This window comes from Canis lupus, chromosome X (assembly GCF_003254725.2).
Source record: "Canis lupus dingo isolate Sandy chromosome X, ASM325472v2, whole genome shotgun sequence".
In the NCBI taxonomy this organism is placed as follows: domain Eukaryota; kingdom Metazoa; phylum Chordata; class Mammalia; order Carnivora; family Canidae; genus Canis; species Canis lupus.
Window position 1 is genome coordinate 64,986,618 of NC_064281.1, and position 13,407 is coordinate 65,000,024.

Here is a 13,407-nt window from a genome sequence, read left to right on the forward strand (position 1 = left end):
AGATGACTGCTGGCATTCTAGTGGTCAGAGTATCATATGTCTCTCATAGACTATGGATATGCTTACTTTATCTCTATTGCAATAACAAGTCATAAATATAACCTGATAATAAAATACAATTTTAAATATAGACTACCTCTATCAAGCATCTTTTAGAAAAAGGAAAAGTAAAATCTCTTTAACAAGCATCATCTCAAAAAATAGTCATCATTTGTGAATGTTTCATCAATAGCATAAGTAGTGAAACTAAAACCTCTAAGTAGAATCTAAATATCAGAATTTGAAGAATAATGGAAGTATGTGGAAGAATAAAACAACCAATAAAAAAATCTATTGGAAAAAGGACAGATATGCAAAAATGATGGGGAAATAATTTAGAAAATAACATTAAATTACTTCAATAAAACAGACCTAATTGATAGTCATAAAAATAATAAAAATTCAATAGTCAAAGGAATTCTGCCTTTAGCCAACATAGAATACCAGAGACTGGATTCTTCCACCTGTTTGAAACAAACCCCCCCACCCCCCACAAACACAACCATAAAATAGAGGAAACAATAGATTTCCAGAGATCAGATATTAGGCAATGCAAGTGATTCCTAAGAGATGAGAAACAAATAAAGTAAGCCTTATAATTGCCCAAACTTACCACCTTGAGAGTTTTCAGGCTGTTGTGTAGGTAAGGAAACCCAGGAAGAGCCTGGCAGTTTCCTTGAGTGGATGAGACAGAATGGAGAGTCAGGAAAGACCAACCAGACAGAGTTACAAGAGTGACTCCTAGAGTGGTGAGAGGAGCAGAAAAAAAGACTACAGACCTATAGAGGGTCTTCCTCAAATATTCAGAAGATTACTGATAAACTCATATCTGTGGGAAGAACTATTTGAAAGTGTTAGAGAGATATCAGAACTCATGAGGATAGATAATATTGCCTGTTCTCACAAGCCAGACAGGAAAATCTCAAAATTCAATGGAGTATTTGGTAGAGTATTTGGATGCAACCTGCCTAAGTAGTGTGCAGCCCTAAACACTGCTCTGGTCCTGCCTAAGAAATATTAAAAAAAACCCAAATTATCAAATTGTTTCACCTAATTTAATTGTGCCCCAGTATAAAGCTCAAGAATATGTATAAGAATACAAGGGTGTCCAGCGTAAAGTAAGGTAAAATTCACTATATCTGGCTTCTTATAAAAAATTGCCAGAGATACAGAAGAGAGGAAAAATAACATATGAGAAGAAACCAATCAATCAATCAATCAAAATTGGCCTATAATTGATACATATGTTAGAATTAGCAGATAAGGACATTAAAAGAGTCATTATAACTCCATTCCATATGTTAAAAAGTAGAGACATAGAAGATATAAAAAGTCACAAGTCACATTTCTAGAGATAAAAACAAAAATCTGAGACAAAAAATAAAATGAATGAAAATTTGATATGACAGAAAAAAATTGGTAAAGACACAGCAATAGATACTATCAAAAAGGAACATAGTATAAATCAAACAAAAGAACAGAGCATCAGTGAGCTGTGAGACATCAAGCACCATAATACACAAATGCAATTGGTGTCCCAAAAGGAAAGAAAGGAAGAAAAAATATGTGAGGGAATAATGTTACCAAAATTTCCAAATTTTACAGAAACCATAAACTCACAGATCCAAAAAGTTCAATGAAATCCAAATACAAGAAAAACAATATATTAAAGATAACAAACCAAATTTCTTAAAATCCAAGGCAGAGAAAAATTTAGATTTATCCCTGGATTGTAAGGGTGGTTCAATATTTGCAAATCAATCAACATGATATACCACTTTAATAAAAAATGATAAGAACCACATAATCTTTCAATAGATGCGTAAAAAAAATTTGACAAAGTAGAACATCCATTCATGATAAAAGTCCTCAACAAAATAGGGTTAGACAGAACATACCAAACCTGATAGAGATAATATATGAAAAATGCACAGCTAATATCATTTTCAACGGGGAAAAACTGAAAATCATTACTTTATAGTCAGGAACAAGATAGGGGTGTCTACTCTCTCTATGTTATATTTAGCATGTTACTGAAGTCCTGGCCATGGGAATCAGAAAACAAAATGAAATACAAAGCATCTAAATCTGCAAGGAAGAAGTCAGACTTCCACTATTTGCTGATGACATGATACTCTATATGGAAAATCTAAAATTTAAAAATTGCCAGAACTGATATATGAATTTAGTAAATCACAGGATACAAATTTAATACAAATAAATCTGTTCCTTTTCTGTACACCAATAATGAAAAAATAGAGGTAGAAATCAAGGAATCAATTTTATTTACAATTGCACCAAAGCCATTAAGATACCTAGGAATAAACCTAACCAAAGAAGTGAAAGATCTGTACTCAACAACTCTGAAAACTATGAAACACTGATGAAAAAAATTGAAGATGACACTAAGAGATGGAAAAACATTCCTTGCTAGTGGATTGAAAGAATAAATATTTTTTAAAATGTTCATACTACCCAAAGAAATCTACATATTCACTACAATCCCTATCAAAATACCATCAGCAATTTTCACTGAGCTAGAACAAACCATCCTAAAATTTGTATGGAACAAAAAAAAAAAAAATCCTGAATAGCCAAAGCAACCTTGAAAAAGTGAAGCAAAGCTGAAGGCATCACAGTTGTGGACTTCAATATATTATACTGCTACAGTGAGCAAGACAGTATGGTACTGGCAAAACAAAACAAAACAAAACAAAACAATCCAGACACATAGATTAATGGAACAGAATAGAAAACCCAGAAATGAACCCATAGCTATACGGAGAAAAGGACAATTTCTTCAACAAATGGTGTTGGGAAAACTGGACAGTGACAATGAGAAGAGGGAAACCGGAGTACTTTCTTCTACCATACACAAAAACAAATTCAAAATGAAAGAAAGACCTAAATGTGAGGCAGGAAACCATCAAAATCCTAGAGGAGAGCACAGGCAGAAACCTCTTTGACATCAGCCATTGAAACTTCTTACTAGATATGTCTCCTGGGGCAAGGGAAACAAAAGCAAAAATAAATTATTGGGACTTTATCAAAATAAAAAGCTTATGCACAGTGAAGTAAATGATCAACAAAACTAAAAGGCATCCCATGGGGTAGGAGAAGATATTTGCAAATGATCTAAGAAACGATTCATATACAAAATATGTAAAACACTTATAAAACTCAATACCCTAAAAGCAAACAATCCAATTAAAAATAGGCAGAAGGCATGACTAGAAATGTTTCCAAAGAAGACATTTAGATGGCCAAGATACATGAAAAAATGCTCAACATCACTGATCATCAGAGAAATACAAATCAAACTACAATGAGATATCACCTCACATCACTCAGAATGGCTAAAATCACAACATGAGAAACAGGTATTAGTGAGGATGTGGAGAAAGGGGAACTCTCTTACACTATTGAGTATGTAATATAACATTAAGTCTGGATTTGTAACCCCTAAAGTTTTGCTTTTTTTTTCTTTCTCAGGGTTTCTTTGGCTATTCAGGGTCTTTTGTGATTCCATACAAATTTTAGGATTGTTTGTTCTAGCTCTATGAAAATTGTTGGTGGTATTTAATAGGGATTATATTGAATGTAGATTGCTTTGGGTAGTATGGACATTTTAATAATATGTATTCTTCCAATCCATGGGCAGGAATGTTTTCCATTTCTTTGTGTCATCTTTAATTTCTTTCATCAGTGTGTCATAGTTTTCAGAGTACAGTGAATATTGAACCATTCATGCAACCCAGGAAAAAAATCCCATTTGGTCACGAGGAGAGGGAGAAGCAGGCTCCCCACCAAGCAGAGAACCTGATGAGGGGCTCAATCCCAGGACCCTAGGATCATGAACTGAGCCAAAGGCTCATGCTTAACCCACTTCCGAGCAGGTGCCCTGGAATGACTCTTTTAATGTACTATTGAATTTGATTTGTTGGTAGTTTGTTTAGAGTTTTTGCATCCATTTTCATCTGGAATATTGACTTATAGTTCTCTTTTTTAGTGGAGTGTTTATCTGGTGTTGGTATCAGGGTAATGCTGGCCTCATAGAATGAATGTGGAAGTTTCGGTTCCATTCCTATTTTTTGGAATAGTTGAGAAGAAAAGGTATTTCCTTTTCTTTAAAGGTTTGGTAGAATTCATCTGTGGCGTCCTCTTGTCCTAGACATTTGTTGGGTGATTTTTGATTACTGACTGAATTTCTTTGCTGGTTATTAGTCTCTTCATGTTTTTTTTTTCTTCCTGTTTGTTTTGGTAGTTTATGTGTTTCCAGGAATTTATCCATTTCTTCCAGGTTGTCCAATTTTTTGGCATAAATTTTTCATAATATTCTCATATAATTGTATTTCTGTGGTGTTGGTTGTTATTACTCCTCACTCTTTTGTGATTTTATTCATTTTTGCCCTTTCTCTTTTCTTCTTTGGTAAGTCTGGTTAGTTTTTTTTTTCCATTAATTTTTTCAAACAACCAGCTCCTGGTTTCATTAATCTATTCTGTTGTGGGGTTTTTTTGTTTCGTTTTGTTTTTTTGTTTGTTTGTTTGTTTCTGTATCATTTATTTCAGCTCTATATTATTTCCTAGCTTCTTCGGGTTTAGGCTTTTTTTGTTTGTTTGTTTCTGTATCATTTACTTTGGCTCTATACTATTTCCTAGCTTCTTCTGGCTTAGGCTTCTTCTTCTTCTTCTTCTTTTTTTTTAGATATTTCTTTTTTCTAGCTCCTTTAGGTGTATTGTTAGGATGCTTATTTTGGATTTTTTTTTCTTTTTGATATAGGCCTGTATTGTTCTATACTTCCTGCTTATAACCACTTTTGCTGCATCCCACATGTTTTCAACTGTTATGTTTCATTTTCATTTGTTTCTGTTTATTTATTTTATTTCCTCTTTGATTTCCAGGTTGACCCACTCATTGTTTAGTAGCATGTTGTTTAACTTCCATGTGTTTGTGATCTTTCCAATTTTGTTTCTTGTGGTTGACGTCAAGTTTCATAATGTTGTGGTCTGAAGATATGCATTGTATGATCCAAATCTTTTTGTATTCTTCAAGGCCTGATTTGGATGCAATATATTCTGGAAAATGTCCCATGTACACTTGAAGGGAATGTGTACTCTGCTGCTTTAGGATGAAATGTTCTCAATGTATCTGTTAAGTCCACCAGGTCCAGTGTGTCATTCAAAGCCACTGTTTCTGTCCATTAGATGATCTGTCCTTTACTCTAAGTGGAGTGTTAAAGTCTCCTACTATTGTTATGTTATTGTAAATGAGTTCCTTTTACTTTGTTATCAATTGTTTTATATATTTAAATGTTCCCAAGTTATGGACATAAATATTTACAAGTGTTGGATAGTCTCTTTTATATTTATATAGAGAGTACCCTTCTTTATTTCTTGTTATTCTCTTCGGTTTACATTCTAGTTTGTCTGATATAAGTATTGTTAGTCTAGCTTTATTTTGATGTCCATTTGCAAAGATAACTGTTTATCTCCACATTTTCAATCTCCACTTGTCTTTCAGTCTAAAATGAGTCTCTTGTGGGCAGCATGCTGATGGGTCTTATTGTGGGTTTTTCCCCCATTCTGATACCCTATGCCTTTAGTTGGAGTATTTAATCTATTTACATTCAGAGTAATTATTGATATGTATTTAGTGCCATTTTTGTTACTTTTTTGTCATTATTTCTGGATATTTTCTCTGTTCCTGTCTAGTCTTTTCACTTTTGGTCTTTTCTTTCCACTCAGAGTCCCCTTTAATATTTCTTGCAGGGCTGGTTTAGTGGTCATAAACTCCTTTCATTTTTGTTTGTCTGAAAAACTTTCTCTATCCTTCTATTCTGACTATTCTTGCCTGCAGATTTCTCCAAATCAGCACACTGAATACATCATGCCACTGTATTCTTGCTTGCCAACTTTCTGTTGAGAGATCTACAGCTAACCTTATGTGTCTTCCTTTGTAAATTAGGGACTTCTGTCTTTTGCTTGTAGGATTTTATTCTTTGTTGCAAATTTTGCAAATTTAACTATGATATGTCTTGGTGATGGCCTACTTTTGTTGATTTGTTGATGAGATTTCTTCATGCCTCCTGGATTTGGATGATTATTTCCATCCCCATATTCGGGAAGTTTTCAGCTATTATTAAATAAATAAAATTTCTGTCCCTATTTCTCTCTCTTCTTCTTTTAAGACTCCTATAAATACCAGTGTTACTATGTTTGATGGAGTCACTGAGTTCCCTAAGTCCATTTTTGAGCTCCATAATTCTTTGTTCTTTTGTTCAGCTTCATTATGTTCCCTTATTTTATCCTATCACTTTTTGTTCCTATGCCTCTTCCTTCCTTGTGTTCATTGCATTCAGTCTGTTTCAAATATCATTTATTGTATTTTTCATTTCTGATTTTTTAAATTTCTTTTATCTCTGTGGTAAGGGTCTCCCTGAAGTCTTACATTCTTTTCTCAAACCCAGCAAGCAGCCCTATGATTGTTGCTTTAAATTCTATATCAGGCATAATACTTATACCTGTTTTGCTTAAATATCTGGCTGTGATCTTATTTTGTTGTTTCATTTGAAAAGAATTACTCTGTCTTGGCATTTTGTCTAAATCTGTCTTCTCTGTGTTAGAAGAGCCGGTTATATGTCCTGCTTTTGAGAGTAATGGCTTTATACAGAAAAAATCATATAGTCTCCAGGGTCTGGTGCTTCAGGGAGTGTCGCTGGTGTGTGCTACATACACTCTGCTGCTGTTTTGGCTGCTTTATCCTCTGGGCCAGTCAGCTGCAGAGTCTTTCCTTGCCTGCAGGGGCAGTGTTTGGTACTTGGGCAGAGCTGAACTTTCCTTAATACAAGCATTTATAGAAGAAATTTTAGTCTAATATCTTCTTTTGCTGCATCTCACAGGTTTGGAATATTATGTTTTCTTTTTCTTTGGTTTGGAGACATATTTTGATTTGCTGTTTTATTTCTTAATTGATTCATTACTTGTGCATTAGTGTGTTAATATTTACATAATAAATATTTAATAATTACATTATAGATTTTCCAGCTTGGTTTTATTTTTGATCATTAGTTCTGTGCCCTGTGGTTGGAATAGACTTGGTATAATTTCAGCCTTCTTAAATTTGTAATATTTGCTTTGTCTCTTTTTCTGTGATTTAACTAGGGGATTCTTCTATATTTGAAGAAAATGTATATCCTACTTTTCTTAAATGGAATGTTTTATATATATCTTTTAGAACTATCTATTGTGGGACACCTGGGTGGCTCAGTGGTTGAGCGTCTGCCTTTGGCTCAGGGCATGATCCTGGGGTCCTGGGATCGAGTCCTGCATCAGGCTCCTCACAGGGAGCCTGCTTCTCTCTCTGCCTGTGTCTCTGCCTCTCTTTCTGTGTATCTCATGAATAATAATAATTATTATTATTATTTATTTATTTATGATAGTCACAGAGAGTGAGAGAGAGAGAGAGAGAGAGAGAGAGAGAGGCAGAGACACAGGCAGAGGGAGAAGCAGGCTCCATGCACCAGGAGCCCGACGTGGGACTCCATCCCGGGTCTCCAGGATCGCGCCCTGGGCCAAAGGCAGGCGCCAAACCGCTGCGCCACCCAGGGATCCCAATAATTATTATTTTTAAAAAGAACCATCTATTGTAAAGTATGTGTCAAGTAAAATATGTTCTTATTGAGGAGTGTCTAGGTGGTTCAGTCAGTTAAGCATCTGCCTTCAACTCAGGTCATGATCCCAGGGTCCTAGGACTGAGCCTGCATCAGGCTCCTTGTGGTGCCCACTACTCCTTCTTTCTCTGCCTGCTGCTCCCGCTGCTTGTGCTCCTCTCTCTCTGTCAAATAAATAAATAAAATCTTAAAAAATGTTCTTGTTGAGAAAAAAACTTCAACTTAGAGTACTTGTTTAAAAAACAAAGTATATCAGAATGGAAATGGGTTGAGGGTGAGTGAAATAGGTGAAGGGGATTAAAAGTACACTTATCATGATGAGTGTTGAGTAATGATGTACAGAATTGTTGAAGCACTATGTTGTATACCTGAAACTCAGATAACAATGTATATTAACTATCCTGGACTTAAAATTGCTATGCTTGGCTAAAAAGTAAAATAGAACAAAATAAAAATTATTGTACTAGAAGTTCTAGAAGGATTTCAGTATAAGGTTTTAAGTGTTAAACTGCTCTGCAATATAGATTATGCAAAGGTTAAGTTTTGCATACTTAATTTTATATTATATAAAAGAATTTGGTGAACAAGAACACCTTTGCTATTATTATTAAAGGTTTATAGACCTCTCTCTTTCATTCAACTCACATAAGCCAAGCTAATAAAGCCTTTCTTTCTCCAGAGAGTCTTCCCTAACATGTAGTGGAATGAAAAGAGTACTGGACTGAAAATTAATTTCAGGTCTGTCATTCATTAGTGTATGAAAAAGGAAAATATTTATACAATGGACAGAAAAAGCTTACTGTGTAAATTAACAATGGAAGGTATATCTGAAGAAAAGATTAGTTTATGAAAAGGTATTCAATTAAGTATTTATTATGCTAGGTATGTCAGTAAATGTAAAAATGAGTATGACATTTAAATGCTGAGTAGGAAGAATAGCAATGCAAACAAATACATGGCAAAGGAGAATGTTGTAAGCGCTCTAATAAAGTACATACAACATAGTAATGGTAACACAGTAGAGGAAGAGTAGAAGTTGCTTTTTTTATAGGAGGTAGGGAAGAGGTCATAAATAATTATCCCATAGGAGTTTCTACTGGTCAATTCTTCATTGGCCAAGGGTATATGTACTTGAAATTAGTAACACTTTGTTTACTTAAAATATAAAATTCAGATAGAACAATTTTCTAATTAATCAAGTATTATTGTGTTATATGGAGTGACACCATGAGATTTTCATTACTCTTGCCTCTTCTACTTTTGCTTTGTTTACCAGATACTTCTCGTATTCTCTGTTTTACAAAAGGGAAGCAGAAATTCCAATGTTCTCCAAGCCTGCAGTTTGGAGGTGAGGAGTTATCTGAAACTATTGTAGCAATAAAACACACACAACTATTACCTCTTACTACCACTACCATTTAACTGAATGGACAAAGTTTATGAACTCTGTACTGATAGGAGACAAATAGAATCATCTATATGTTTCTGGTGGTGGTATTCACCAATAGCAAAAGATTATTTAAAAGAGAAAAAAAGTAGCTTGTAATGAACTATAATTAAATAAAGCAACTGTCAAGAGATGATAGTACAGACTCCTGGGTGGCTCAGTTGGTTAGGCATCTGCCTTAGGCTCAGGTTATGATCCTGGCTCCTGAGATTGAGGCCTGAGACAGACTCCCTGCTTAATAGAGAGTCTGCTTTTCCCTCTCCCTTTGTCCCTCATTGCTCATGCTTTCTCTGTCTCTCAAATAAGTATTTTTTTTAAAGAGATGATAGTAAATGCCACAATTCTCACAACTAAGGGGTGCTAGCTTAAGGAATTATTGGAAACTGAAAAATAGTTTATCTTCATCACTAATTTAAAACAAAACAAAAATTAACATGTACAGGAGATAAGTTTTTTTTAGAGGTTTCCTATAGTTCCTTTGCTCAGCACTTGCCACCACTTGCAGAGGTTTCAGATAGAACTAAAGTCTCTTGACCCATAAAAACGGAATACATGAAAGACTGTGAAATATTTCAACAATAACTCCAAATATATTTTCCTATGTTTATTATTTATTATTCCAGAATATCACACTAAAAGAGGAGGTGAGAATAAAATAAAATTAAACTTTACTATGTATTATTATTTCTTAAGCACTATACAGATTTAAACATAAAAAAACAGGGAAAACTGAAATCTAAGCATAATTGTCATATGAATCTCCATTTCAGCATTACAGTCACCATTGCTAGTTATTTTTTAAAAGAAATGCAAGAGGATCATATGTATAGCTTTAAACATTGGATTTACTCTTTGGGAAAATACATTTTCTGACACACAAACTGATAAGAATATATATATATATATATATATATATATATATATATATATATATATTTCAATCATATATATAAAGTTTCAATCACTTTACAAAAAGAAATATGATAAATTACAAATAAACCAAGCTGTGAAGAAATGGAATTTTGGAGTTGGAAGGAATTTTGGATAATTTAGTTCCCAAATTTTATAGATGAGAAAACTGAGGCAGCTAGTTAGTGGATCAAAAACTACAGTACTCAGTACTCCTGGTTTCTGATCATGTGTGTTTTTTCTACTATACCACAAAGTAAACCTGTGTTATGGTTAAGCTCCAAACACAATCCCTTCTGTGTTTTTCTAATGATTAGAAGGTAATTACAGGTGATTTATTTACTCTATAATTAGGATATGAGATTTACTCCATAATATACGGATAAACTAGTATTCTTGACAGTTATGTTTTATTAGCATATTTTTAATTGATTATTTTTTATTTAAATTTAATTTAATGTCCTCCTTAGTGCCCATCACCCAGTTACCCCATCTACCTAACCACCTCCCCTTCCACAACCCTTTGTTTGTTTCCCAGAGTTAAATTTGTAATATTTGCTTTGTCTCTTTTTCTGTGATTTAACTAGGGGAGTTAAATCTAGTTAAATCTAGTTAAAACTAGGAGTCTCTCATGGTTCATCTCCCTGTCTAATTTTTCCCACTACGTCCCCTCCTTTCCCTTATAATCCCTTTCATTATTTTACTCATACATGGAATTATTAGCAGATATTAAACACAAGCAATTCCTTCTTCTTAAATGGTTTTCTAACTTCAAATAGCAGCTTAAAAGCTTCAGAGCCCTTATATGCCACATATTGACTACCTTTGGATTTTTGTTTTAAAATTCAAAATTTTTAAATTATAAATGTTAAGAGTTCATAGTCAAGGTTTTATCAATATTATTTTTTTTTCTAAAATAAATAAGGCCAGTTACACTGAAACTATACTGTCTACTATGGAAGCCACCAGCCATTGTGGCTATTAAGCCTTTTAAAATGTGGGTAGTCCGGGGATCCCTGGGTGGCTCAGCAGTTTAGCGCCTGCCTTTGGCCCAGGGCGCAATCCTGGAGTCCCGGGATCGAGTCCCACATCGGGCTCCCGGCATGGGGCCTGCTTCTCCCTCCTCCTGTGGCTCTGCCTTTCTCTCTCTCTATGTCTATCATAAATAAATAAATAAATCTTTAAAAAAAATAAATAAAATGTGTGTAGTCCAACTTGTGGTGAGTATAGCATAATTTATAAACTTACTGAATCACTATGCTGTATACCTGAAACCAATGTAACATTGTGTGTCAACTACATGCAAAATAAAAATTAATGAAAAAAAATTTAAAGGTTTAAAAAAATTGTGTAGTCCAAATTTATATTGGCTCTAAATATAAACTGTAAACCAGATTCTGAAGATTTAGTATAAAAAAGGATATTAAAATATCTTCCTAATTTTTTATACTGGTTAGATATTGAAATGATATATTAAAGATATACCAGGTTAAATAAAACATATCATTAAAATAATTTCACCTGTTTCTTTTTTGTTTTATAATGTGGCTACCAGAAATTTTTAAATTACATATGTGGCTTGCATTATATCCCTATTGGACAGCCTTAAATTATCAATCAGAAATATCTAGGAGCTACTGAGAAAAAGTTTGTATCTTTTCAAAGAATAAATTAACATTATAAAAACTGCGGGCAGCCCGAGTGGCTCAGTGGCTCAGCGGTTTGGCGTCGCCTTCAAGCCAGGGCCAGATGCTGGAGGCCCGGGATCAAGTCCCACGTCGGGCTCCCTGCATGGAGCCTGCTTCTCCCTCTGCCTGTGTCTCTGCCTCTCTCTCTCTCTCTCTCTCTGTGTCTCTCATGAATGAATAAATAAATAAAATCTTAAAAACAACTGCATAATTACTAGTCAACGTGCAAAAGAAGAAATGATATGTAAAATTACACTAAATACATAAATCAGCTTTAGTTGTTAAATATATATTTTTCTCCAGTAGGCTTACATTTTTAGTTTTGGTTAATACTGAAAATGGTTTATACTACTTGAAAACATATAAACTGATATGACAGAAATATGGTCCTCAAGTGTGTCAGAAAAAAAATTCAGCCTTCACCTTGTTCAATCCACATATAAATGTGACTTGACTTAAAAACAAATACTGACATATAACACCATCAGAATCTGTAAATACAGAGTAAGCTGTAACTTAAAGATTTTAGCAATTTAATTTGAATTCAACAAAACCAAAGATATTTATGATTTATACCTTTGCTCCATCTGAAATATTGTCCCAATTTCCACCACTCAAAGAGAACTTGCCATTGCCTATATGTAGCAGTATTTCTTCAGGAGTATCATTGGGGCCATTAGCAAATGGAGTGTAGCTATTAATAAAATAGATTTTAATAGACATTAGAGCCTAACATACAAATTAAATCTAGTTGAAAGTGATGAGTATAAGACAACATGCAAATATTTACTAGAGTAAATTAAGAGTATCATTTAATATTTTCCTTCACTCTTCATATCAAATTTTATATTTCATTTAACTTAATCCTAATGAATTATTTAATAGTCTTGTTTACATCAATCTTTACTTTGATCAGTTAATCGATGTAAAATAAAGGTGGCATTTCATGTAAAGCTATAGGCTTAAAGTTGGACCAGAATAAAATAGGTAAATTTTTAATTCTCCCAGGCATAAGTTAGCAAACCAAATATACCTATGAAGAAATTGTCAAGTTTATATATTTAGAATGTATTTATTGATTAGTTAAAATGTATTCCTTAGCATTTTATCAGTATTATCCATGGGAACAGGTTAATAATATTTTAATTAATGTCTATAAACAATGGGTTAAATATTTATATCAATATAACTATAGTTGAAAACAGATTATATAGTTAAAGTTGCTTAAAATTAATTATAGAATAACAAGTTATCAGTTTTGTAACATTCTTTTTTTTTTTTTTTTTAAAGATTTATTTATTTATTCATGATAGATCTAGAGAGAGAGGCAGAGACACAGGCAGAGGGAGAAGCAGGCTCCAAGCGGGGAGCCCGACGTGGGACTCGATCCCGAGACTCTAGGATCGCGCCCTGGGCCGAAGGCAGGCGCTAAACCGCTGAGCCACCCAGGGATCCCCAGTTTTGTAACATTCTAACAGAGGGAACTGAAAATGGTATTCAAATTTGGGAGTAGAAAGACTTATGGTTAAGAAGTATGAGGAAGATATCTTAATATGCTAATACCTTAATTCTCTCATGTAACAATTAAGTAGAGATAACACTAAACACATCTAAATACATCTACTACAGAAGTTCATTTTTTTGTTAGTTATAA

At 33.7% G+C, this 13,407-nt stretch overlaps 1 protein-coding gene across 5 annotated transcripts in view; it reads right to left on the minus strand.

Annotated features, from left to right (window-relative positions):
- Window positions 1-13,407, minus strand: part of RPS6KA6 (ribosomal protein S6 kinase A6) — a 195,448-nt gene that overhangs the window by 7,417 nt on the left and 174,624 nt on the right. For all 5 annotated transcript variants that reach the window (XM_049107593.1, XM_049107594.1, XM_025431853.3 and 2 more), the window contains one exon: window positions 12,330-12,447. In XM_049107593.1, the coding sequence (XP_048963550.1) occupies window positions 12,330-12,447 (118 nt within the window). The remainder of the gene's footprint in view (window positions 1-12,329; window positions 12,448-13,407) is intronic.